General features: G+C 46.4%; 1 protein-coding gene across 1 annotated transcript in view; it reads right to left on the bottom strand.

Moving 5' to 3' along the window:
• Positions 1-6180: 6180 nt before the first annotated feature.
• The window catches only part of LOC129658833 (protein cordon-bleu-like), a 233443-nt gene continuing 212833 nt past the window's right edge, over positions 6181-26790 (bottom strand). Inside the window, exons 8-9 of the mRNA XM_055589643.1 lie at positions 22240-22378; positions 6181-7612 (exon numbers count right to left, since the gene is read on the bottom strand). Coding sequence (XP_055445618.1) covers positions 7569-7612; positions 22240-22378 — 183 coding nt within the window. The 3' untranslated portion in view covers positions 6181-7568. The remainder of the gene's footprint in view (positions 7613-22239; positions 22379-26790) is intronic.

The following is a 26790-nucleotide window of genomic DNA, read 5'->3' as shown; positions in this document are numbered from 1 at the left end:
CAGCTATTTGCGTGATCGGCTGTAACAATACTGGCCTAAACTCAGAGCCCTCGTGTTGGTTTCCTGTACTTTTGTTTCCATTCTCAAGACTGTCCATCAAGGGTCCCTCCCCGGTGGCTGAAAGGAGTAGGGACTGGGATGAGACACTGGTTATCCAGGCTCCTCCAGCCCTGTAAGTAAGCCACCCCTTCAGCTGCTCCCTAGCCTGGCAGGGAGGGGAGGTGAGGGGGTGCTGCCTCTGCAGATGAGTGGTTGCTGCCCTGGCGCCTGGCCCCGCCTCCCCAGGTGTCAGCCAGGCCCCTGGCTGGACCAGTGGGTCTGGAGCTGGGGAGAGCAGAGGGGATGTGGCTGACCTCCATTCAGTGAACTTTTAGCAGTCTCAGCTTTTTGCACCCACGTGTGCCTCTTCAGCAGGAGAGAATGATGCCAATGAGAACAATCTTTGCTCTTCTCTTGAAAACTTGGACAGAGGAGCGATGGCCCCACAGTCCATGTGTGCAGATGCACATGTGTGACTGAATTTCATCAACATGCGTCCACGCTACTGCTCTGGCTGAAAATGTTGCAACGTATTTTCCCTCCCCTCAGATCAACCCAACTGGAACAACCCATTAAAGTCATCACTTGTGACACTTTCCTAACTAGTTTCAACAGAGCTTTACTTCTCAATTGATTTAGAACTTGGGGTATTAACAAGTATATTTTGTTAGCTTTCCCCATTAGATTGATAGTACTGTCCTAAGGTTACCTATTTAGCTACATGTATAAGGTTTCATTTGGTTGTCATCCTGCTTATTTAACATATGCAGAATACATCATGAGAAATGCTGGACTGGATGAAGCACAAGCTGGAATCAAGATTGCCGGGAGAAATATCAATAACCTCAGATATGCAGATGACACCACCCTGATGGCAGAAAGTGAAGAGGAACTAAAAAGCCTCTTGATGAAAGTGAAAGAAGAGAGGGAAAAAGTTGGCTTAAAACTTAACATTCAGAAAACTAAGATCATGGTGTCTGGTCCCATCACTTCATGGGAAATAGACAGAGAAACAATGGAAACAGTGACAGACTTTATTTTTTGGGGTTCCAAAATCACTGCAGATGGTGACTGCAACCATGAAATTAAAAGATGCTTGCTCCTTGGAGGGAAAGTTATGACCAACTTAGACAGCATATTAAAAAGCAGAGACATTACTTTGTGAACAAAGGTCCATCTAGTCAAAGCTATGGCTTTTCTAGTAGTCATGTATGGATGTGAGAGTTGGACTATAAAGAAAGCTGAGGGCCAAAGAATTGATGCTTTTGAACTGTGGTGTTGGAGAAGATTCTTGAGAGTCCCTTGGACAGCAACAAGATCCAACTAGTCCATTCTAAAGGAAATCAGTCCAGAATATTCATTGGAAGGATTGATGCTGAAACTCCAATACTGTGGAAACCTGATGCAAAGAGCTGACTCATTTTAAAAGACCCTGATGCTAGGAAAGACTGAAGGTGGGAGGAGAAGGGGACGACAGAGGATGAGATGGTTGGATGGCATCCCTGACTCACTGGACATGAGGTTGAGTGAGCTCCGGGAGTTGGTGATGGACAGGGAGGCCTGGCGAGCTGCAGTCCCTGGTGTCGCAAAGAGTCAGACATCATTGAGCGACTGAACTGAACTGAAGACACAAACACACTAAACACGATTACATTGTGACACAAGGAAACTCTTGAGGGGGTGGTATATTTTTACTATCTTGGTGCAGTGATGGGTGTGTGTATCAACACTTATCAAAGGACATACTTTCTTTACACATAGGTAGGAGCTCTGTGTTCCAGTTATACATCACTGTGCGCTGTGTGCTCAGTCGCTCAGTCATGTCCGACTCTTTGCGACCCCCTGGACTGTAGCCCGGCAGGCTCCTCTGTCCATGGGATTCTCCAGGCAAGAACACTGGAGTGGGTTGCTGTGCCCTCCTCCAGGGGATATTCCCAATTCAGGGATTGAACCCAGGTCTCCCACATTGCAGGCGGATTCTTCACCATCTGAGCCACCAGGGAAGCCCTATACATCGCTGCTGCTGCTGCTAAATCACTTCAGTCGTGTCCGACTCTGTGTGACCCCATAGACGGCAGCCCACCAGGCTCCCCTGTCCCTGGGATTCTCCAGGCTAGAACACTGGAGTGGGTTGCCATTTCCTTCTCCAATCTATACATCACTAATGCTCTTAAAAGAAAAAACCAAAATAAAAACTGCTAATTCCCATCCATTTGATTCCTATACTTCAACTTGCAACAGTAAAAAGAAGCTTTCAACCTACTACTAAAGAGGGGAAAAAAATCTCAATTTAAAACCACTCACTATTATTTAATGTTCATGGAACTTAATGAACTTAGTCTTCACATATTTCTGTCCTGGAACCCCAGGGGCTCTAATGCAGGGCATTTGTCCAGGGAGTGGACATTCAGGCTTGGCACCCGCTGCCCTCAGCAGGGTCTCAGCCTGGTCTTACCTGTATGGCAGCTGTGATGGGGTGGGGTGGAGAGGGACACGCACAAGGCAGACACCCCCACTCCTGCCCCCGAGGCACCCTCTTCCTGGCTCTGTGGGTGCAGATTTGAGGCTAGCCTAAGAGAGGACTGGGGCTTCCCTGGTAGCTCAGTTGGTTAAAACATCTGCCTGCAATGCAAAAGACCCCAGTTCAATTCCTGGGTGAGGAAGATTGGCTGGAGAAGGGATAGGCTACCCACTCCAGTGTTCTTGGGCTTCCCTGGTGGCTCAGTTGGTAAAGAACCCACTTGCAATGCAGGATCCCTGGGTTGGGAAGATCCCCTGGAGAAGAGAAAGGCTACCCCCTCCAGTATTCTGGCCTGGAGAATTCTATGGACTGTATAATCCACGGGGTCAGTGTCCACGGGGTTGGCGACTTTCACACTTTAAGAGAGGACTGAGGGAAGGGGTGGGAAGAAAAGACTGAGATAGAAGTCATACATCAAATGCTCCAGGGATTACAGAGAACCTTCCACAAGAGGAACCAGCCAGAAATGTGAATACTCCTTACTTTCAGCCAGAATTGGGCTTTGTCTCTTTTCCTTTGAAACTGCAGCCCTAGAGACTTATGCTCCATTTCCCTACTTTCGTCCACTTATTATCAGGAGCCTGAAGGTAAGACTTCATCATTTTCCCCTTCATTCTCCTGCTGGAAAAACCATAGCCCAAGAATAGCCATAGCAATGTGATTCCTAGGTGCTGGGCCTTGGGGGGTAGGGGGTGGGGCCCAGTGCTGGTAAGCTTTGGGCCCTAAGGGCATGAGCATTCTTACTCATTGCAGAGGAGATGGAAGTTTGAGGCCCATCTGACTTAATACTGGCAAGGAGGACACATCTGTGGGCCAGACATGGCCATGTGCCATGTGGTTTAGGATTTGAGCTATTAGTAAGGCTTTATATTCCTCATTATCAGTCCAGAATATTCATTGGAAGGACTGATGCTGAAGCTGAAACTCTAATACTTTGGCCACCTGATGTGAAGAACTGACTCCTTGGAAAAGATCTTGATGCTGGGAAAGATTGAAGGCAGGAGGAGAATGGGACGACAGAGGATGAAGTGGTTGGATGGCATCACCAACTCGATGGACATGAGTTTGAACAAGCTCCAGGAGTTGGTGATGGTCAGGGAAGCCTGGTGTGCTGCAGTCCATGGGGTCGCAAAGAGTCGGACACGACTGAGCGACTGAACTGAGCTAATTCATATGAAACATATAAGGATCTATTTTCTCCTCAATCCCAGTTCCTCTAATGCCAAAGAAAGAAGTATGATTTGCTCTGGCTATTGCATTCTGACTTAGGTTACAGTTGGGTTACTTTCCTCCCTCAAAAGTGGAGTGCAGATTTAACACCCTGTAATCAATGCAGCCAGCCTAAATAATCTCAATTGTTCTCATCTCTCTGTTGCTGTTTTTTAAAATTTTTTTCTGAAGGGCATTTTTTTTTTGTTTTTCCTGGTGGCAGATACAACTTTCTGACTTCTACACAGCTTCTTCATAGTAATAAAAAGTTTATTATTTTCTTAAGAAGAAGGCAAAAGAAGGATTATATAAAGCATTTAAGGGTGGAATAAACATAGAAAGTGAGTATAAATTTAATCTCACAATTTTCTGGGCAGAATTTTTGATAGAAGGGTCACCAGTTCTGTGTTGCTATTGATGACAAGGAAAGCCCAGGGATTCAGCCTGTAGAGAACTCCAAGTCTCATTTCATCTCAGATTTGGACCTTCGTTTTTGCCCAATTATTTGAAGTTTGCTTGTTGTTGCTTTACCATGGCAATGAATAAGGAGCAAAGCTACTTTGAGTTTTTCTCCTGCTCTACATTTCTTGGGTGTGAATTATGAAGTAGTTAAAGCTCACGCATATGCCTGCACGCATGCACACATGTACACACATAATTCAGGGGGGAACTAAGTGAGTACTCTGTGAGTGGATTAATTTCTAGACAATTGGTTGTGCTGGTTGAAGGTGCCTTCAATACTTGTGCAGAGGTGCTCTCAACCCCGCTCATAATATTTGGAAGAAGCAATCCTACCCTATCACAGAAAAGTTTTGTTTTGCCATGAAAAATGTCAGTCTGCATATGGACATATTTTGGATCAGACAACATGAGTTATGAAAGTTGTGAACAAACAGTATCATATGATGGATCCAAATTAACATGAAAACTGTGAAAATTAGCAGTTGATAAGCCTTGGAAACACAGATGTAATGTGTAATTGATTAAAATGGGTGAGAAAATAAAATACCAATGAGGAAACAGTAGTAAGATTCTCCAAATTGCTTCATCTATAGTATTAGGAGCAATTTATTTACCAGAAAATAGTCTCTGAACTTTCATAGGAGAAGGTCACAAGTACCAATGAAGTAAGATGGAAAACATTTCATCTAAACTGTGCAGCAGTTTAGAAGTCATGGCTGTTCCACTGCACACAGCTGACACTGTCTCTGCACTGAAAATGGAAGCCTTTAAGCCCACTGCAATTGAAAAATAGCATAAAGTTAATGTTTGTTCGCTGTGGCACTTGCTATAGGGCTGATGTGCCTCAGGGCATCCCTGGGCACAGCTAATCAAGTCTTGTCAGTAGGGCTGCTTGATTTATGTGTCTCCTGTTAGACACATAATCTGTTTTTCTGTGAGTTCAACTCTTGATAGTATGTGTAACAGCATGGAGAAAAGAAATAGACAAATCTGTTGGCTTGTAAGGAGAGGAGATGACCCACAAAGAGGGATGACTTTTGGGTTGAGTCAGAAATGAAAGCCTCTCTGAAACGTGACTGCCCTGAGAAAAAATATTGAACCAAATGAATTTGTCTGGTTCCTAGAAGTTTCTGACACTCGGTAAACACAGAGTCGTGACACACATGGATCTCTAAAGTTGTCCATTGGATTGCCCTAAATTTTACCCAGCTGTGTGAGAGACACTTTGGCAAGAGAGATCCCCGAGGTATTGTCAGTCATCCATGTCTTTGTCCAACTTCGTAATCCAGGACATCTGCGGTGCTTTGGTCGAATTTGACTTGTCATATAATTTGGTCTTTTTCATTCTGTTTGTTCCTCCCCACCCCCAACATCTGTGTCCTCTGTTTTTCATAGACTTTGATACATTTTCGTATATACTTTCTGTCCTCCCAACCAGGAATTCTGTGAACAATATCATTAATGTAATTTTACCCTGCTCTTCTCCTAACTTTTGGCCTTAAGATTTCCTACGCTATCTTTCTTCAGCAATAATAGCTACTCCTTACACAAATGCTTATGGCTGTAATTGCATCCAGTCTTCTACAATATTCAATGTCTAGGTCATAGACCTTCTCTTGTTTCAGTTCAGTTCAGTTCAGTCGCTCAGTCGTGTCTGACACTTTGCGACCCCATGAAACATGAATCACAGCACGCCAGGCCTCCTGTCCATCACCAACTCCCGGAGTTCACTCAGACTCACGTCCATCGAGTCAGTGATGCCATCCAGCCATCTCATCCTCTGTCGTTCCCTTCTCCTGCTCCCAATCCCTCCCAGCATCAGAGTCTTTTCCAATGAGTCAACTCTTCGCATGAGGTGGCCAAAGTACTGGAGTTTCAGCTTTAGCATCATGCCTTCCTTTTCTTGTTTAGACGTTTCCAATTAATGATTTGAGGTCAAATGACTGCTGCTTATCAGACAAAAGTTCTTTATTTCAATGCAAATAAAAGCATTTCTAACTTGTTCTGTTTCCTTGTGAGTAACATCTGTAACTTTGTGTTTTTCCCACCACGTGGCACTGGACTGGTTATACATAGCTCTAGCTATATATTTCTAGAAGCTCTAGCTTATATTTCTTTATTGGTTCTATCAATATCAGCTGCAATAATTCTTACATTATCGCCACCATTCTCATCATGATCGAGCAGACAACAGTCATTTAAGTAAAAAACACTTTCTGATTTTTTTTCTTGAGAATAATGTTTAAAAAATCTTTTGGAGGGAAATGTGACAAGCCTCTCCAATTCAAATGAATCTTTGCACAATAGTAAAAATTTACCACAGCAAGCCTTTTTTCCTAAATCCTAAGTCTTCACATGAATATTTTCACCTGCTCTGTCTTAGGACTGCTAAGGTGACTCCTGGATTTTCTCAAGATGGGAGAAGGACCTCAGTCTCTAGGAAGAGCAGTCAACACTCCTACACGGACATGGCAGCTACACCTCCGGGCCTGATTCCCACTTGCGCAAACCTCCAGACCAGCATTTATCAAGTGGCACCATTGCTACCTCTTTTCCCATGGGGAGCCATAGTAAGAAATGGCCATGGGTGGAGGTCATTTGCTACTCAGTCTAACAGCCCCCAAAGCCTCCTGGCATCAAGCAAGTACCCATGTTCAATGAATCAATGGTTGAATGACTGCATGCCTCATGAACAGATGAAGTGAGACACAAGATCTTCTTCCTGTTTTCTTTTCATAAACTCTCTAAATGGCAGGGGACACAGTAATAAGAAAATCTAAAAAAAATCTAGAAAAAAGTTGGGTCCTACATATCCCAGAAGGATAACCATAGGTCATGAGTTGTGAATCCCTACAGGTTATATTACAGTTCATGAGCTTAGGCACTTATTTTTACCAGGAAGACAGACTATTGCAGTTCTATCCACATTGCCCTCACTGGTCGATTTATGGACACCATCTTGCTGAAAGGAAAGTGGAGAAGAAATTTTGCATCCAAATATCAAACAAGAAAAGTAGGAATTAATAATGAATTCAAATAAATCAAGGTTCTTAATAAAAACATATCCACGTATCAGTGAAAGAGGAATTTCAGACAGAAAATTATCAACCTAGAATTTACATATAAAACTCTTTACTCCTACAAGGAAATATAAACCCCAGTCAAACAAATCTCTGTTGTTTCTGCACTTATATGTCAATTCTAAGGAAAGTGAGTTGCAGGTGTACAAATGAGCCCTTTATGCTGACAGATGGAAGATCGACAGGAGAATCAGAGTCAGGACAGCAGATGCACAGGGAAAAGTCAGAGGCACGGAGCTCCAGGGAGGGGCCGTCCATCAGAAGTGCTTGGCATGGGTGGGGAATGATGCACAGCAATAAACTGTGGGGGAAAATAAAGGGTGAAACATGAACACACACTGCCAAAAAAATGTCGCCCTTCTCAGCATCACCAAGGCCCTGGGGATTGAGCACTGCATAGAGAGTGAGGTGTCGGCCAAACCACGTTACTACTGTTTCCTCCACTTTCTTTCTTGCTTTCAAAATGTACTGTCTTTATTGAAGTACAGTTGATTTACAATATTGAATTAGTTTCAGGTGTACAACATAGTGGTTCAGTTATACATGCTGTTTGTTTTGTGCTAATTGCTACATTGTGTCTGACTCTTTGTGACCCCATGGGCTGTAGCCCGGCAGGCTCCTCTGTCCATGGGATTCTCTAGGCAAGAACACTGGAGTGGGTAGCCATTCCCTTCTCCAGCGGATCCTTCCAACCCAGGGATGGAACCTGGGTCTCCTGTATTGCATGCAGATTCTTCACCATCTGAGCCACAGGGAAGCCCTCAGTTATAACATATATGTATCTATTTTTCAGATTCTTTTCCCTTATAGGTTATTACAAAATACTGAGTATAGTTAGCTCCCCATGCTATGTAGGAGGTCCCTGTTGGTTATGTATTTTATTTATAGTGCTGTGCACATGTTAATGTTAAACTCCTAATTTATACCTCCCCCCTTCCCCTTTGGGAACCCCAAATTTGTTTTCTATGTCTGTGGGTCTATTTCTGTTTTGTATGTAAGTTCATGAGTATCATCCACTTCCTTCCAGTCTCTCTCTGTGTCAGTTGTTTAAAGGACCTATTGATCTAACACAGCCGATTCTGTCCCCTGGAAGAGCTACATCAGCAGCCCCACATTCACTGCTGTCTTTGAGGTTGTCTAATAAAATGATTTGGATTTGATCAGAAACCTGAAAGTCCTTGCAGGCAGAGACAGTGACCAGCTGGTGGGCAAAACCCAATTTTTACCTCCTGGAAAGAAGTCTCAGTTGCTTTCAGAACTCCAGGGTTAAAATAGATAACATTGCAAAGCAATGCCCTCAACTGCAGATCAATCAATCAAACCTTGATAATGCTGATGCTAAGCAGGGCTCAAGCATGAATTCAGAAAATACTGATTGATTTACTGGGCCGGAGAAAGGCCATCAATGGCATGTGCCTGCTGACCACTGTTTTCAAGGATGAAGCTTCTGGGTCTTGCTATTTTCCCCAATGAGAGACTGACCGTCTGATGAAGGGCCATTGCATGGAGAAACTTAAAGGCCCTGAAGGCCTCAAGGCTTAGGGATTAAAACAGAATGGCTGTGCCTAAACTCACAGCATATCACAAAAAATTTGTAAGACAACATTTCAGAAGACCACTGTCAGTAAGAAAATGGTGAGCTTATAATTCCTACTCACTTTTTAACTAATCAAATACAATAATGGTATTAAATAAGAATGTTGAACCATTCTTAAAAAATCAAGCTGTCTCTTACTTCCAGGAAGAACTTAAATTTATGTGAACCCAGTAAGAAGTTCTCATAACTCTTGGCACTGAAAAGTTGTTTTTTACACCCAACCTGAACTTGCTGCTGCTGCTGCTAAGTCGCTTCAGTTGTGTCCGACTCTGTGCAACCCCATAGACGGCAGCCCACCAGGCTCCCCCGTCCCTGGGATTCTCCAGGCAAGAACACTGGAGTGGGTTGCCATTTCCTTCTCAAATGCATGAAAGTGAAAAGTGAAAGGGAAGTCGCTCAGTCATGTCTGACTCTTAGCGACCCCATGGACTGCAGCCCACCAGGCTCCTCTGCCCATGGGAGTTTCCAGGCAAGGGTACTGGAGTGGGGTGCCATTGCCTTCTCCGAACCTAAACTTAGGCAGCAAATTAAACTTCTGAGAGACACAGAAACCTGTTTGATTGTTTGTATCAACTCACAGCTTGAGCAGTGACTTAGACAATCAAAGATAATGTTGCCATCCATTTTCTTAGCTAAATTATTTTACTTCTTTTCAGCATTCCTATTTATATTTGTTGTTGCTTTGTGGTGGGAGGCTGATAAATGGTTAGTCACCAGCTCTCTTCTGGAAAAAGGAAAAGGGACAGACAGAACAATGAGGTTTCACTGCTATAAAGAATTTATAAGTGATAAAAACTACAACAGTCTTTGTTGTAAATTTTATATGACCAATTGATACACACAGTACTCTTTTATTATTTTTTGCCAAATTATTTTACCTATGGCCAGCTTATTATTACCTTTGACAAACACATGTACTTTTGACACCAGTGTGGATTAATCATTTTACGTTAAGGAGTAAGATGAACATGAAACCATGAAGAACTTGGCTTCTTCGTCCATCACGTGAATGACTTTGCTGAGTTGAATAATGGTTTTTGAAAAATGGAAGAATCATTCTTCAGTTTTTTTTTGGGGGGGGCTACTTTTCACAATGCATTGGCTTGATATGCTTTTATAATTAATCTGCACTATTAACCTTACCCAGGGTTACACTGTATGCCTGGACAATTAACAGACAATAAATCCAGTCCTGACATAGAACCTCTGCCAATGTCCGTGGTGTAAATGCTCCTTCCTTGGCTGATTTCCAGGTCTTATCAGTCACTGAATGTGGTGTTGGGAAGATGTGTGCTGTCATATAGCATTTTCACTATTATCATATTATTAAATCATATTGATTCAATGTACATAACCTCAAGAACACAGAAATAGTAAAACATTAGTAAAATAATTAGAAAGTGCTGAGTTTTTAATATGTACCTTTGTTTTTAATAGTATTTATTTGCAAGCTTACATATTTTACCCTTTTAATAATTGCTTTATTTAACAACAGGCTTCCCTAGTAGCTCAGCTGGTAAAAAATCTGCTTGCAGTACAGGAGACACTGGTTCAACCCCTGGGTTGGGAAGATCCCCTGGAGAAGGGAAAGGCTACCCACTCTAGTATGCTGGCCTGGAGAATTCCATGCACTGTATAGTCCATGGGGTCACAAAGAGTCGGACACAACTGAGCGACTTTCACTTTCACTTATTTAACACCTGGCTTGCAAAACTTTTAAAATTTCAACAATCTGCTCTCACCAGCTAGATGGCATGAGCTAGGTTGAGTGCACACCTGGGCTTCCCTGAGTTGTCACTAAGTTCTTCAATTGTTTAAGCCAGCGACACAGCTTGGAAATAAAGTGCCCAAAGACAATTAGCCAAAGGAAATAATTTCACAGGGTTTTCTTTTTTTAAACACTGCATAACTCTATCATGCTTCTTATTGCTTTGCTTCTAAGCAGCACTCAGTCTAGTTCATATTGGATAGATGTAATGCTTTTCAAGGTTCCATAATAACAGGTTACAATTTCCACCCATTTTTAAAATATATTGTGAGCAGGGACAGACTCTGCTCCCACAGTCACGGACTTCCTTCCTTTGATGAGAAGGTCACTTGCTCACCACCCAGTTCCTGTCTCGCTGGATGCTGTGCCCTTTCCCATGGCAGCAGGAGCAGTGGTGTGACGAGTCCTCTTGCCACAGGAAGGAAGCAGCCAGTACACACAAGAAGGGCGAGAGTGCTCTCCTGGGCTTGCTCTGAATCCCACCTCCCACCCCCCAACCCCGTAGGGTTTCAAGGGTGCTTCCATGACAAACAAGATTCCCAGAATTGTATTTGTGTCAGCTGTGTGTGTGTGTGTGTGTGTGTGTGTGCTGAGTCGCTCAGCTGTGTCTGACTCTTTGCGACCATTGTGGATGGTAGCCCACCAGGCTTCTCTGTTCATGGGATTTTCCTGGTGAGAATACTGGAGTGGGTTTGCCGTTACCTCCTCTAGGGGATCTTCCTGACCCAGGGACTGAACCTGCATCTCCTTTGTCTCTGTATCGCAGGCAAATTCTTTACTGCTGAGTACCTGGGAAGCCCACTGTGTCATGAGCTGTGGAATTAACTGCTTTGTCTGGAAACAGGCTGAGTGTTTAATGTTGTTTCCAATTGTAGAGCAAGACGCTAGGTGACTTTGAAGATGACTGGCCCCCACATAGGGAGACCATCAGTGAAGCTCCTGCCCTGTCCTGTGTTCTCTGAGCTCAGGCCAGCTCTTCTCTGAGCTAGAGAAGCTCTCATCTGGAAGCACAGGGATCTGCTGACAGCTATTCTGCCAGGAAACCACACAGCCGGACCCAGAACACTTCTAGATTTTCAGAGCTGCTGAATCACACAGCCAACAATGCAAGTTCTTGTTATTATTATTAATTTTACATTGAGCAAACTCAAATCTTCTATTGAAAATAGATACTTTATTTCTCTCATTTTATTCCCTTAATTCAGAATTTAGCAAAGTTCTTTAAAATGGAATATTTGTTCACAAATTGAAAAATGATTAGCTTGAAACATCACAATGGTTGTCATGGTGGTGCTTTAACCTATAAATCATTTAGAACAGGAGACAATGGCTCCCTTTTCCCTCTATGTCTTTAAAATCCTTTGCCAATTATCTTAGAAATGGATACCCAAGGAAAGGCTGATTTCCTCCAACCTGGTGTAGGAAAATGTATAAGAACAATCATTGGACAGTAAAATTTAAAGAATATAAAACAAACTGAGGATCTGTTAATCAAATGTAAAACAAATTGAGCTCTCTATGCATTGATTTCTAAAATCCCCAGGGTCTTGTCATTGAAACAAGTGGCTACTAATTTGTTAATAACTTAATCATAACAAATACTGCAGATTTCTTAAATAAAGAATTCAGTGCAGCTAGTGGATCAACTCCACCAGCATGATCCACAATGAAGGTTCAACTAAAACTGAAGTCAGAGAGTGAGCTGGTTAGTGATGGGCAGAAATCCATGTGCACAGCTATACTGGTTTAGACATGCATATGAAGCACCAATGCACATGATTAGATATCCAAAGGTTAATATGAAAGCTTATTAATAAGAAAAAGATTAAAGTGTACAGGCCAAGGAACTACTATTTCCTGTTGCTACATTTCTGCAAGGGAAGTTCAAACGCATCACCAAAACCCTACTTGCAGTGACCTTTGTGCCACGAGGCTGAGATCATTCTCCTCCACGTATGCCCCAGCATTCAACCCCTCAGACCCCACAGGCTGGCCTGACCAGGGTGCCGGGGAGAGGGTGACAGCTCGGACCAGGCCAGGGGACCCGCAATCCGGCACCAAGTGATGCAGAGGCCAAGTCCACGCAGCTTCACATTTGCTCTGACCTACTTTGAAGAGGCTGCATTTTGTTTACCCTAAGTTCAATTCACCATGGAAGAGTTACTGATGCTTCTTGCAGAAGAAAGTGACTTTAAATGACATATAGGATTCCAAAGATTGACGGGTTGAACACACAACTCCACTCACCCTGTTCTATTCTCCTCTTACCTTCTAAGACTATCAGGAACCTGAGTCCTTTCGTCTCTGGGCTCTAGGAGCACACATGCTAACTCCAGGAGCATTTCTCATCATCCGTTTGGTTTGTAAAAGCAGGAATGAGAAATGGAGCCGGGTGTCAGCCCTGAACTGGCCAGTCCTGCACTGAGCCTGTCCCTGGAGGGGACAGTGCCCTGGTGACTTCTGCCTTTCAGGTGTGTGGCCACACTGCTTGGACTCATGTACGTGTCTTCACCCCTGGCACCTGGTCTTCCCTCTGCACCTGCTGCTCTCCAGATGCAAGAAGGAAATCACAGGCTGAATCCCACATGTGGTGAACACTTTGTTGTGGAAGCAGTATGCATTCTCCACACTTCCCAATGAGCAGAATGCCTGTGCTGACCAGCAGCTCCACATGCCCAGGGAAAGCTGATTCCCATCCCAGCAATCAGGATGCATCTGACTCCTCTTCTGAGATTCCATTCTCACCAGGGACTAGGTCAGCCCTGGACCCAACCTTGGTCTACCAGACACGAGAGAAACTCTGCAGCTGGCCATTTCTGGAAAGGCTTCCTTTTCCTACGAAACTACTAGGAAAATGGTCTCTTCCCCTCTTCTGAGAATTCTGGCATCTGGATGGGATGCAGGGAATGGCCATGGCGCCCTGGCCAGCCTGAGGAGGAAGCCCACCTCAGAGATGACTAGGGAGGTCCTTGATGGAAACTCTGGGCCTCAGGTTCAGCCCTGAAGTGTGCCCTCCTGGGACTCCTGTTCCACTAGGTGAGAGATTTTTACCTGAGCAGGCTTAAGACAGGAGTTTTGCAACCTGTATTAGTTATCTACTGCCATGGATCAAATGACCTCAAAATGTAGAGGCTTCAAAGCATAAGAATCTATCCCGTAGTCTGTGTGGGTATGGAATCTGGGCATGGCTCTGCCATGTGCCTCTGACTCTGGGTCTCACAGGCTGTAATCAAGGTGTGGACCAGGGCTGCGGTCTCACCTGCAGGCTCGACTGGGGAGCCTGTGTGAACTTCTAGGGTTGCTCAGTGGCTGTGGGCAGGACTCAGCTCTCAGGTCAGTGGACGAAGGGCCTCAGTTCTCCATTGGGTGTTAACAGAAGGCTCCCTCTGCCCTTGCCATGGGGTCGCCCTGTAGAGCAGATACCAATGTGCCAGCTGGCTTCCCTTGGGGTGAGCACTCAAGAGGCTCCAGATGGAAGCCAGAGACTGTCTGCACCCAATCTCAGAGGTGACAGGTGACTCCACTGCGGCCATATTCTACTCGTTAGACGGGAGTCCATGTTCAAGAGGAGGGGCTACACAGGGGGTGAACACATGAGGTGGGGGGCATCGAGGGCTTCCTGACAGCTGGGCCAGACCAGGAGACCGCTGAGGAACGGGGGTCCAGCTGGGATGCTGACGGCTGCTACAAGCTCCACGTCTCCATACCGTGCCTGCATGGGAGGCCCTGCTGACACTGTGGAGAGCATTCACACACAGACCTCAGGGCTGGGGCTGGATGCCCTTTAAGACCGCAACAGCCTCCAAGCAGCTCCAGCTAGTGGAGCAGCACACACTGACCTCGGTAGCAAGCATGGTGAGGAAAGGACGAGCGGCTGGAGGATGATGGGGAGGGGCAGCCACACTGAAGACAGGCTCCCAGGATGGGGCAGGGCCAGCAGAGGCCCACCCTGCTGGCAAGGGCCTGAGTGCAGGGAGCACTCAGATCAATCTGCATCCAGGGGGGTCCCCAGCAGTTGAAGGGCCAGTCACTTACAGGAGGCCTCTTAGAACCAGACACACACACTAGGGTACAGTGACTTTCTGACTACAAACCAATTTCGATTCCAAAAGAGCCCAAAGAAAGAAAGTGAGGTCGCCCAGCTCTTTGCAACCCCATGACCTATAGCCTACCAACTTTCTCCGTCCATGAGATTTTTCAGGCAAGAGTACCAGAGTGGGTTGCCATTTCCTTCCCCAGGGGGTCTTCCCAACCCAGGGATCGAACCTGGGTCTCCCACATTGCAGGCAGACGCTTTACCCTCTGAGCCACCAGGGAAGTTTCAAAGAAAAGCCCAGGAGCCCCAGGTAAGCGTGGCACTGGGCTAGCACACAGCTCCTTTAGTGCGCCTTTGTTCTGGGTCAGCATGATCTTAATAGCCACGAGCCAAGTGCTGCTAAGAGTTTAAGCATAACAATGGGAAGGAAGGCCTGTCCCGGCTCAGGGCCTGGGGCCCAGCTGTTGCTCACGTCAGCTGGCAGAAGGCCAGGGATGGACGGGAGGCTTGGGAGCAGTGACAGGAACACCAGTAAAGGCATGAGGACAGCAACCAAGACCAGGGACAGGGAGATGGCTTGAACAGAAGGCTCTGGAGCAGGCGAGATCACGAGAAATCGAGGGTGTGGTGCAGAGGACCTATTTCGTACCTTCTCACTTGCCAGGTGGTGCTGGTGCTGAGGGATCTGCCTGCCAGTACAGGAGGCACAAGAGCCTGGGGTTTGATCCCTGGGTCCGTAAGCTGCCCTGGAGAAGAGAATGGCAACCCACTCCAGTATTCTTGCCTAGAGGATCCCATGGAGAGAAGAGCCTGGCAGGCTACAGCACATGGGGTCTCAAAGAGTCGGGCATGACTAAGCGCACACGCATGCACACTCTCTACCACCTTCACACATCTGCCTGAAAATCCATTGTTACTGATTCACTGCTACTTAACTCTCTCCATCCTATCTTTGGTTGTGCTGACTGGTTTTCAGGAAAACATACTTCACCTCCTTGTAACAAGGTGGAGACACCACCAGGGTACAGATCACAAAGAAGGTGCACAGCGGAAGGGGTCTGGAGGGAGCTTCCGGCACAGCAGGAGGAAAGTGCGGGGAGTGGCCAGCAGAGACTGAAGGTCAAAGACACCTAATGTCGGCTGCTGGACCTGGGAGACTGGGGCCAGAGGTGAAGCTGCTTCAGGCTCAGCTTCCTCCTCACTGGCTTTCCCCAGACAGCACAGAGCGAGATCTCACCTGGCCTCCAGGTGGTCAGGTTTTGTTTGCACCACAGACACATTGTTTCTCAGAGAGAACACAGGTCTAACATTGAACTCAGGAGCAAACACACCAGCGTGTGTGGTTGGCATCCGAACGTCCCTACTGAGCTCCCACAGCTATAAATAAGTGGACGTCTGATGAGAACGCAGGTGAGGTGTGTGTGCCGACAGGGGGTAAAATCACACCCAGTACGTTACGTGCCAACAACCCATGGTGCCCTGGAGATAGGCTAAGAGCAGTACCCAGATTTCAGCATGATGTAAGAAAATCAAACAAATGATAACAAAGGATTCTTTTTCTTTCACTTATTAAAAGACCTGAATCAAAGCTGGCGAATTGCTTTCTCCCTGGCTGAGTGGTCTATTCCAGTTTTTCACACTGTAAACAATGCTCAGCAGAGTCCTGCTAATTAGGTAAGTAAATGCTTCAAAATGGATGCCTTAACTCTCGGGGCACCCACGGCTGGTGGTGGTGGGGGAGGAGGCAGGGCGGGGGCAGAAGGCGCAGGGCTCTGGGTGGTCCTAGCATGAATGGGCCCTTCTCTCTGCACCCCCTGTGGCTCTATGCTCTCTTCCTGGCATCTCTGTGAGTGTGTTTGAGAGGACGAGCAAGAGGGAGGGCAGGGGAAGTCCCCTGGACACGCACGTGGGGAGACTAAGGTGTGCAACTGACCCAGGACTGAGAAAGGGATGGGGCCTCCACACGGGAACACAAGGGACCTTCCCTTCTGTCTGGTGCGGGTCCAACCTCTGCACAGACCTTTGTCTCAAAGGCTCCCAAGGGTGGGTGGGGTGTGGCTCCTCAGCACTGGAGGGACGCAGGAACAAACTCTTCTCCAGGATGACACAGCTTTTAACAAGCCGGACACTTGGTCATCCAGTGGTTAGAACTCTGCCCTGGAAATGCCCAGGCACAGGTTCAACCCTGGGCGGAGAACTACCATCTCACCTGCCACGTGGCATGGCCAAAACAAAAGAAAAGCAGCTGCTAAATATTGTCCTTAGTCTGCCTGGCAGATGCCACACATGCCAACACCACCCTCAAACCCAGGCAGGCTGGGGGAGACTGAGGTCTGAAGGCTGACAGAAGTCACATGTACGCCTGGCTCTCCCACCCACTGTGGGCCCCTGGGCGGTGGCCCCTCCTCACTGCCAGGGGCCCCGCTCTCCACCCAGTCCTTCCTCCCACTGGTTCCCCAGGGAGGACGATCCATGGAGGTAAGGATGGCAGCCACTGAAAGCTTGGGCCCTGGCATGCGGAGCTTCAAACCCACCCTCTTCAGGGATGAAACAGCCCAGGAGCTGTCCAAGCCTCGGTTGTCATCTTTCTGACTCATCTGTCTAATCCTCCATTTTTGAATCCCCTACAAACTTCATTTGCATTTGGAAGTAGGTCCAATGTCAAGATGATCAAACGTATTTTGAGGATGAAAAAGAAATCTTTTGTGAAAAGAGATAAAATGAATCAGGATTATTTTGCCTAGAGAAAGTTGGTAAGTAATTCAACAATTATCTTCTCTACCCAGAAGCTGGCAGGGAGCTAGCTGTCATTTCCAAGGAAGATTGAAAAAGATCAAGTGGTCGGATAGTGGAAAAGGATGAACTTCCTAACCAGAGGGCTGCAGAGCTCATGTGGGACATAGGCATCAGCTGCTCCCCAGGTGGAATGCACAGAGACATTATGCTGTTGGGAAAATGCAACCCTGGAGGGTACCTGGTTTATAAATACGCATCCTGCATAGCTCAGGAGTCCTGAAGTAGGGACACACACAGGCTCAGTATATGGACGATGCCCTCTGTGTGTGTGTGTGTTACTGATGTTTAGTCACTAGTCACATCTGACTTTTTGCAACCCCATGGACTGTAGCCCACCAGGCTCCTCTGTCCATGGGATTTCCCAGGCAAGAATACTGGAGTGGGTTGCCATCTCCTTCTCCAGGGGATCTTACTGACCCAGGGATCAAACCTGCGTCTCCTGCATTGGCAGGTGGATTCTTTACCACTGAGCCACCAGGAAATCTTGTACGTATGTGTGCTGCTGCTACTGCTAAGTCGCTTCAGTCGTGTCCGACTCTGTGCAACCCCATGGACCACAGCCTACCAGGCTTCTCCATCCATGGGATTCTTCAGGCAAGAACACTGGAGTGGGTTGCCATTTCCTTCTCCAATGCATGAAAGTGGAAAGTGGAAAGTGAAAGTGAAGTCGCTCAGTCCTGTCCGACTCTTCGCGACCCCATGGACTGCAGCCTACCAGGCTCCTCTGTCCATGGGATTTTCCAGGCAAGAGTACTGGAGTGGGGTGCCATTGCCTTCTCCCATACATATGTGTAGGTATATATAAAGAACTTAGGCCCGTCTGGAAGCAGGGATGCTCTACATGGTGTTTGTTAAAGTTCAAAAGAAATCCCAGGAAACAAGAAAGGATGATCTCAGACAGGATGTGACAGGAAGCAGAAACAAAACCAGCCTTCGATTCTGGCTGTTGCTAGACTCAAATCAAGCTGGTCCCCTCCTGGGGCCTCAGCCTCCCCTTCTTCAGGACTAATGTTTGGCCACTGGGTTCAGATAATGGGTAAGTCCATCTCTGGAGCACAGCCCCCTGCCCACCGGCATTCACAGCCGGCCGCAGCGGGCTCACCACCACGACCTGTATGACCACATCATCGCTGTGCTGAGCTGACCTGGCCACTGGCGAGCATTCTGAAGCCGGTTCTAACTCGAGGAACATTTCTCTGCTCTCGGCTGGCAGCCTCGGCCCACAGGATACAGTTTTGGCTGAACTCTAACCGCGCTCTGAATGATTAATGGGTTAAATAATGTTACACGGGTGCCTGCCTGGCATCCAAGGTGCGTTCACTGTTAACCAGACACACTGCGTCGAGCGTTTAGCGAAGAAAGCCGGAGGGGAGAGGCACACACATCCCCAGGCAAGAACGGAAAGTCTGGAAACCTAGCCCCGACACCAGAGACGGCAGAGACGAGGCGTCGACACGGAGGGAAGCAAGAGGCACGTACGTGCGGGGGCTGGCCTTGGGCTGGAGGCCTCGGGAGCAGCGCCTTCCCCGGGAGCGCCAAGCTGGGGCTCGGCCGCGTCCGCTGCAGGAGGCGGGTAGGGTGGGGGCGGGGGCAGCACTAGCTGGGGAGGGGCCCGAGCGGCGCCTCGGGGGGGCTTCTGTGGCACCTGCCGTCCGACACCTACATGGAATCAACAGGAGTCACTTCAGAAGGTGAAGCCACGGCTCTCCGCCTCCCACAGAAGGCACGTCACCAGCACTTACCCACACCAAGGACAAACTCACGGCCCCAGACGCGCACACAGCCGCACCGGACCCAGCCACGCCCCGCACCGGACGCAGCCACACCCACACCGGACGCAGCCACACCCACACCGGATCCAGCCACACCCACACCGGACCCAGCCACAACCTGCACCCGACCCAGCCACGCCCCACACTGGACCCAGCCACGCCCTGCACCGGACCCAGCCACACCCCGCACCAGGTCCAGCCACACCCACACCGGACCCAGTCACACCCAGCACCGGATCCAGCCGTTCTTGGCACCAAATGGAGCCACACCCCGCACCAAATCCAACCTCTCACATGATTCAATTATTTTATATACGTGTTCTATCCTTGGGTCTCTTTGAAAATACCTGCCCAGTTACCATTTGTTTTTGGAAGGCACAGTATTTTCAAATTCTGGATGTGTAACTATTATTAAAACTCCCTAAATAGTTCTGTCAAGTTAAAAGGAACTCCTTTTCTTCACGATAGTCTTTTTCAGGTTCACAGGTTTGTTTTGTTTTGTTTTGTTTTTTTGGCTTATTCTTGTTGCTTATATTTATCATCTATTATACATTCAATAATCCCCTAATTTTGTTTCCCTCTTTAAGCTCATTTACACTATCAATCTCTTTGTTTGTGGTAATAGCTTTCAAACGTTGTCTTAAAAAGGGTCCTTGGCTGGAGAAAGGGAGAGAAGTGGGGTCCCTCACTCCTGTCTATCTCTCAGACCATCAGAGTAACCCTCTTTCATCTATTCACATTGGGGATTTATTTACAGTTTGCTATGAAAATGATCTGCTAATAAAATTTTTGAAAGTCAATGACTTGACACATGATATGAGTTCCTAGTGTCGTAAGTTGTGCTCATTATACTCATCTTATATGAGTTTATAAGGGTTTCTTATAAGAGTTTCTTCATCTTATAAGAGTTTCTTCAAGCTCTAATGTTTAGACTCTTCTAGTAACTAATAGAGTCTATACTTCATGCTCTTTATCAGACTATGAATAAAAATATTAAGAGACTTCATTTCTTCATCAAGGGATATATCCATTTGTTCCTTCTCTTGGTTATAGTTCTTTAGACACAGAAAAATATTAATTTTCCTATATCTACATATCATTTCCTCTCTCAAAGTGCAAATGAGCTAAGGCAGTCTGCATGGGTGTGGTTCGCCTGGCCCACAGGTAAGGACCTGGCACGACAAAACAGCACCAACCCCAAGGCAGGTAGACGAAGAGGCTCTCCACTAGAAGGCTTGGTCTTGTTTACCAAGAAATTTGGATCAAGACCCAAATCCAGCCAGCTGCAATACTCCTTTAGCACAAGTACCAAACATTTAAAACATTTTGATCTCTAGGGATCTGATACAAAAAGCTCAGCATATTCTGTTGTGGTTTGGACTACTTTTAAAGCATTATCTTTTAACCTAAAGCCAAGATTTTGGCTAAAAGTTCTGCTTGTGATGCCAATATTGTACTTTTAATTCATGGGGATTTCTGATGGTGATGGAAATCTGCCTTGAAGTGGCCAAGACCCCTGACCTCAAAAATTATTCAAAGTTATTGTCTGGAGGAAAGGAACTTCTGGCCTCCTCCTCAATCCTCACAAACAAGTCTGTGAACCAGAGAGAGACTCATGCTGAGTTACTACCATCCACACCTCTTTGTAGAGGGAACTATCACCCTAGTTCTCACTTTAAAATCCCATCTCCCTTCTCCTGTGATCCCCTTGGGTACCAGCAGCCCAACCCATGCCAGAATCTCTAAGCTCATCAGAGATGGGCCTCAGTCTTTCACGGTTCCAACAGGAGGCCCTTCCTGGGGCTGAAATGGGCTGGTCTGGCCAGGAGGTTTGCAGGACTCAACACATCCACACTACCCTTAGCATGGATGCCTCTAAGAATTTCAACAGGGAACTCTCAATCTGAGTTCATCATCCATTTATGAAAAGAGTGAGGAGGCGGCTTGGAAGGCAGAATAGGGGTCTCATTGTTAAGAGAAAAAGAAAACAGGATTAGCTGAAGGAGCTATTGATCCTTTAAATTGGATAGCTTTTCCTTTGGGAAAGAGGATGCACTGACGTGAAATACAGGCTGCGGCTCCTTAGAAAAGCCGATTCCCACGCTGTGAAATGCGAAGACGTTAAAAGCGAGGTACTAACCAGGGGAAAATGCTGACGAGCAGCCAAGTAAGCTCTCATAGAAGTTTTAGGGACCAACAGTGAGACACTGCATCCTTGGGCATCTTTTCCCTTTGGGGGCTGCAGCCATGAGGTCAAAGGCAGACCACGAGGGTGCCCAGGAGACTGAACAGCACCCCTGAAACGGGGCTGAGGCACTTGTGTCAGAGGCTTATCTTGGTCCCTCCATAAATGAAATAACAAACAGTGATTTTAGAATAAAACTGGCTAGCCCTGGCTCATGGACCTAGGGATGGGAGTAGGATATTATGATCTAATAGGTCTTTCTGCTCACACATATTATAATTGCACCCTTTTAAACTATATTATGATTGCACCCTCTTTAACTTGGGTTCCCTTTTTCTCTAAGAATATCATACATGAAAGCTATAGAACTGGTGTGCTCAAAAAATAACTGAACTATTGTCACCTGATCTATAAATCCCCTGGGTTGAAAGTCTTTCACACCATCATCCGTGGGCTCCATCCTTGGACTCATTGCCTTCTACAAGCAGACATCGACTCCCAGCCACACACACAGGCTCCCCATCATGTGCCCCCTCTGGATCCTCCTCAGTCACCCTCACCTTTCCCCACTGGCCCACCTTCTAAATGCCTGCACCACCCCCAGAAAACGCCTGCAGGGTATTACATGACTCACGACTGTTTATTTCCAGACTTTCTTTCTTTACCTTAAATATTCTTCGGGTTAATGCCATCCCAGAGAGGCCACTGCAGGGGTGAGGAGCAGTGCTAAGATGCAGGCCAAGCACCCAGAGGCGTGCAGACATGGTCACTCACCCGTCCTGCCCTTCCTGCCCTCCTCCCTGTCCTCCGTGCGGGGGGGCACCAGCGGGCTGGGTGGTGGGGGCTGTGGTGGAGGGGGAGCCGGCGCCCGCCTCTTCTTCTTCTGTAAGTCAATCTGCGACCCCAGAGACATCTGCAAAGCACAAAGAAGGACAAAGGGTCAGTGTGAGGGTGGCCGTGTACGTGGAGGAGCTGGCCACGGTGATGGGCACCCCGAGGAGGGCTGGCAGGTTGCCAGTCCCCTCACTGGATTTCCTGTGTGGGCAATGGAGGCAGGGGTGTGAGGACTGGCTGTGTTGCCCAGGAGTGGCCCTGTGGTGGTCCAGGGATGTTCAGAGATGCCCCTAAAACCGCTAGGTGGCAGAGGGCAGAAGCTCTGCCCTATATTTCCCAGGGCCTGCAGGCAAATCGGAAGACTTGGAAATCTCCCCTCAGTGTCAGTATGAAAAAGGGGATCCTCAGCTCTCGTATGTGTGTGCTCCGTCGCTCAGTCGTGTCTGACTCTTTGTGACCCCATGGGCTGAAGTCCACCAGGCTTCTCGGTCCATGGGATTCTCCATGCTTTTGTATAGCCACTGTCACTGCTGAATGTGTGCATAAAGAACACTTCATCACACGTGAGGATGTGCACAGAGTTCCTGCACTGGGGGGTGGACAGAAGCCTCGGGCTCCAAATCCAGGGACACCCAGTCCTTCGAGGGCTCATCCTGGGAGGGGTGCAGCCGACACCACCCGCTGGGTCTCCCGTCCTGCTCTTGGAGCTGGGTGTTTTAACCTAAGCAGGCTCCCAGAGGACAGGGCACGTGGCTCCGCTTCCCAGGGAAGGCAACCTCCTCTTCTGGGCCAGACCTGGTGCTTCAAGTATGCGAGTAGAATGTGTGTGTGTGTGTGTGTGTGTGTGTGCTCCCCAGGTGGCTCAGTGGTAGAAAATCCGCCTGCAGTGTAGGAGTTCCCTGGGTCGGGAAGATCCCCTGGAATAGGAAATGGCAACCCACTCTAATACTCTTGCCTGGAGAATTCCATGGACAGAAGCGCCTGGTGGGCCACAGTCCATGGGGCTGCGGAAGGGTCGGACATGAGTGAGTAACTAAACAAGTGTGTGCATGTGTGTAGTGTGTGTATGTGTGTGTAGCATGAGTGTGTATGTGTGTGTGAAGTACGTGTGTGTAGTATGTCTGTCTGTAAAAATCTACAACTTCATCAGTAATACATATCTCAATTTTTTTTTAATTGTAAAAGGAGGGAAGAAAAATCCTTTAATTGACACTCAGATTAACTGCTAACAGTTGGCAAACATTTTTCTGGGCTTTCTGCTTTCTTTTAAAAGTCATATTTTTTCTATTATTCTATCACAATATATTATAACCACCTCCTATAACTTTCAAATTCTTTATGAAAAACATGGCCATAAAAAGGCAAACAGTTCCACAAAGCTTAGTCAAACCTGCCCACTCTAGTAGCAGCCACTTCAAACTCTCTTTCACTTAGCATTTACCCTGTTTTTTTAAATAATAAGCTTATTCTGCTATTTCTGGATTTTCCCCATGTTAGATTTTGGCTTCCTACCCCAGAAGTTCTCAGACACAGGCACATGCAGACCCATAATACCCGTCTCACCCCCTGCCCTGTGCGTGCGTGCGTGCACACACACACACACACACACACACACACATACTTTTCCTCCCAAATCTTTAAAAAAATTTAGAGCACAAGGATTAAATTAACATTCACCATTTAGTTAACCATATAGAGTTATAGTAGATATAATTATGAAAACAGATGTTTTCTTCAAGAGCAGGTTTCTTTAACCAAGACATATAAAGTGTATATTGACTATACTTTCTTTCTAGGTGAACTTTTGTTTTCTCTAAACTTGATAACTGATTTGTTTTGTAACTTTTTTCTTTTTGCTGAGTCTCCTGGTTATCTGTTTATCCAGATATTTTATCCTTTGTACCCTGGATCCCATGCCTTTTAAAATTTCACTTCATTTTAGCAGGGCAAGGTGACTATCAGCTGAGACAAGAAGGATGTGGTGTGAATTTTTGAGATCCTGAAAATCTGAGAATGTCTGAGTTCTGCTACACTGAGCCATCCGCATGGTGCCTGTGGGGTCTCTGGTGGTAAGAAATCTCTCAGGATGCTCAGCGCTCACCCCATCCCCTCCTGGCCTGCAACCCTGCGGTGAGGACACCCCACCCAGGCTAGTTGTCCGTCTTCTTCCTGCCGCAGGCTTGGGTGTTCCCTCACTCCTTAGGTCATCCTAAGGCATGCCTGGGGTGAAACTGCTCTTTACGCTCTGCTGGGGCGTCCACGGACTCTAGAGGTCTGTACATCCTGTGATTCTATAGAATGTTCTTGTGCCATTTCTCAGAGATTTTTTCTTTTCTCTGTTTTCTCTTTTCTTTAAGGATTCCAATTACTTGAACACTGTGATTTCTAAATCAATTTCCTAATTTTTTTGAGTATTCTTCCTTTTTAATTGAAACAAAGCTGACTTACAATGTGCTAATTTCTGCTGTACAGCTAACTGAGTCTGTTTCTGTTCGTAAATAGGCTCATTTGTGTTGTATTTGAATATTCTTGACTAATTAAAAAAACATTTTTACCCCCTCTCTTAGAAATCTCCTTTATTTCATTATCCAACTCTTTTGGCTTTTAAGTTTTCGGTTACTATATTTTTAACCTCCAAGCACTCTTTTTTGTTGTATTTTTTTGAAATACGTTCATGTCTTGTTTCCTGGATACACTCTCTTTTCTCTCTGAGGCTGTTAATTTGTATCTTTAAAAACACGTCTTTCTACTCAGCTATATAATAGAATGAAATGTCGCCATTTGCATCAACATGGATGGACTTAGAGATTATCATATTAAGTGAAGTAAGACAGACAGAGAAAGACAGATACCATGTAATATCACTTATATGTGGAATCTCAAATGTGATACAGATGAATTTATTTACAAAATAGAAACAGATTCTCAGATAAAGAAAACAAACTTATGGTTACCAAAGGGGACAAGCGGTGGGAACAGATAAATTAGGAGGTTGGGATTGACATATACACACTACTATGCATAAACTAGATAATCAACAAGGACCTGCTGTTTAGCACAGGGAACTCAATATCTTGTAACAATCTATAATAGAAGAGAATCTGAAAGAGAATAGATAGATGTATAACTGAATCACTTTCCTGTATAAGTGAAACTGACATAGCATTGTTAATCAACTATACTTCAATAAAAACTCTTTATTTTCATTTTCTTCTGTTTTGTGTGTGTGTGTGTGTGTGTGTGTGTGTGTGTGCGCGCGCACACGCGCGCTAGGGAAGCCCTTAGCCAACTGCTCCTAAATAAGTGTGTTTTTGTGGATAGGGTCTGTGAACATTCACGAGCTTTCCTGGAGTTTTCTGGTCAGAAACCCACTTGGCTCACTGGGGTAATCCCCAGCTATGCATATCTTTAGGACACTCTCTGAAGCTTCCCTGCTGGTGCTACTGGTAAAGAACCTGCCTGCCAATGCAGGAAATCTAAGAGACGCAAGTGTGGATTCCATCAGCCACAGTCCATTCAATTCACCCCCTCTGTCTTTGGTAGAATATGAAGACTGTGATTTCAGTGATGACAAATTAAACTTCCTAGAAGTCCTTTATCTTCCCCACGTGCCCTTTTCTTCTCCTTTTACTGAGTTTCGGATACATTCCTTGACTATAATCTCTGAGGTAAGGAACACATAAGACTGGAGGAAAGGCAGATTCAAAAACTGATTCCTCAAATTTAAGAAATTTCATCACGTGGTTACCTCCCAAACTCAGGATAAATTCACCAAGACTCTTTCAAATAAACGGCTGTCAAAGTTTTCCACTGTTCTATCAGTGTCTATTGGAGAAGGCAATGGCACCCCACTCCAGTACTCTTGCCTGGAAAATCCCATGGACGGAGGAGCCTGGTGGGCTGCAGTCCATGGGGTCGCTAGGAGTCGGACATGACTGAGCGACTTCACTTTCACTTTTCACTTTCATGCATTGGAGAAGGAAATGGCAACCCACTCCAGTGTTCCTGCCTGGAGAATCCCAGGGACTGGGGAGCCTGGTGGGCTGCTGTCTCTGGGGTCACACAGAGTCGGACACGACTGAAGTGACTTAGCAGCAGCAGCAGCATCAGTGTCTATACATTGTTAATGTCCCTAGTTTTCCTGGGGTCTGGTTGCCCATGGGGTGTGTGAACTAGAACCTCAGGAGACCCTGAGCAGGGGAGGCCCTGGTCCGAGGCGGTCACCTTCTCTCACCACCAGCACCATCATAATCCTGCCTCCATCTTCATCGAGCTGCGGGCGATGATGGTGCTGAAAGGCAGAGAGCCTTGGCTCTGGTTCCTGGATTTCTTCCTTCGGGACTGACAGTCATCCATTCATTAATCAGGATTGCTCAAACACTATGGATGTGCCTGCCTGTATGATTTTCTAGTCCACATTCCTCCATCTCTTCTTAAAAGATGACGAGAGATTTTGTTTAATGTCACTTGTTCACTTGTTCTTTCCATTAA

Source organism: Bubalus kerabau, chromosome 8, assembly GCF_029407905.1.
Source record: "Bubalus kerabau isolate K-KA32 ecotype Philippines breed swamp buffalo chromosome 8, PCC_UOA_SB_1v2, whole genome shotgun sequence".
In the NCBI taxonomy this organism is placed as follows: Eukaryota; Metazoa; Chordata; class Mammalia; order Artiodactyla; family Bovidae; genus Bubalus; species Bubalus kerabau.
This window is presented reverse-complemented; position numbering and strand designations above follow the sequence as displayed.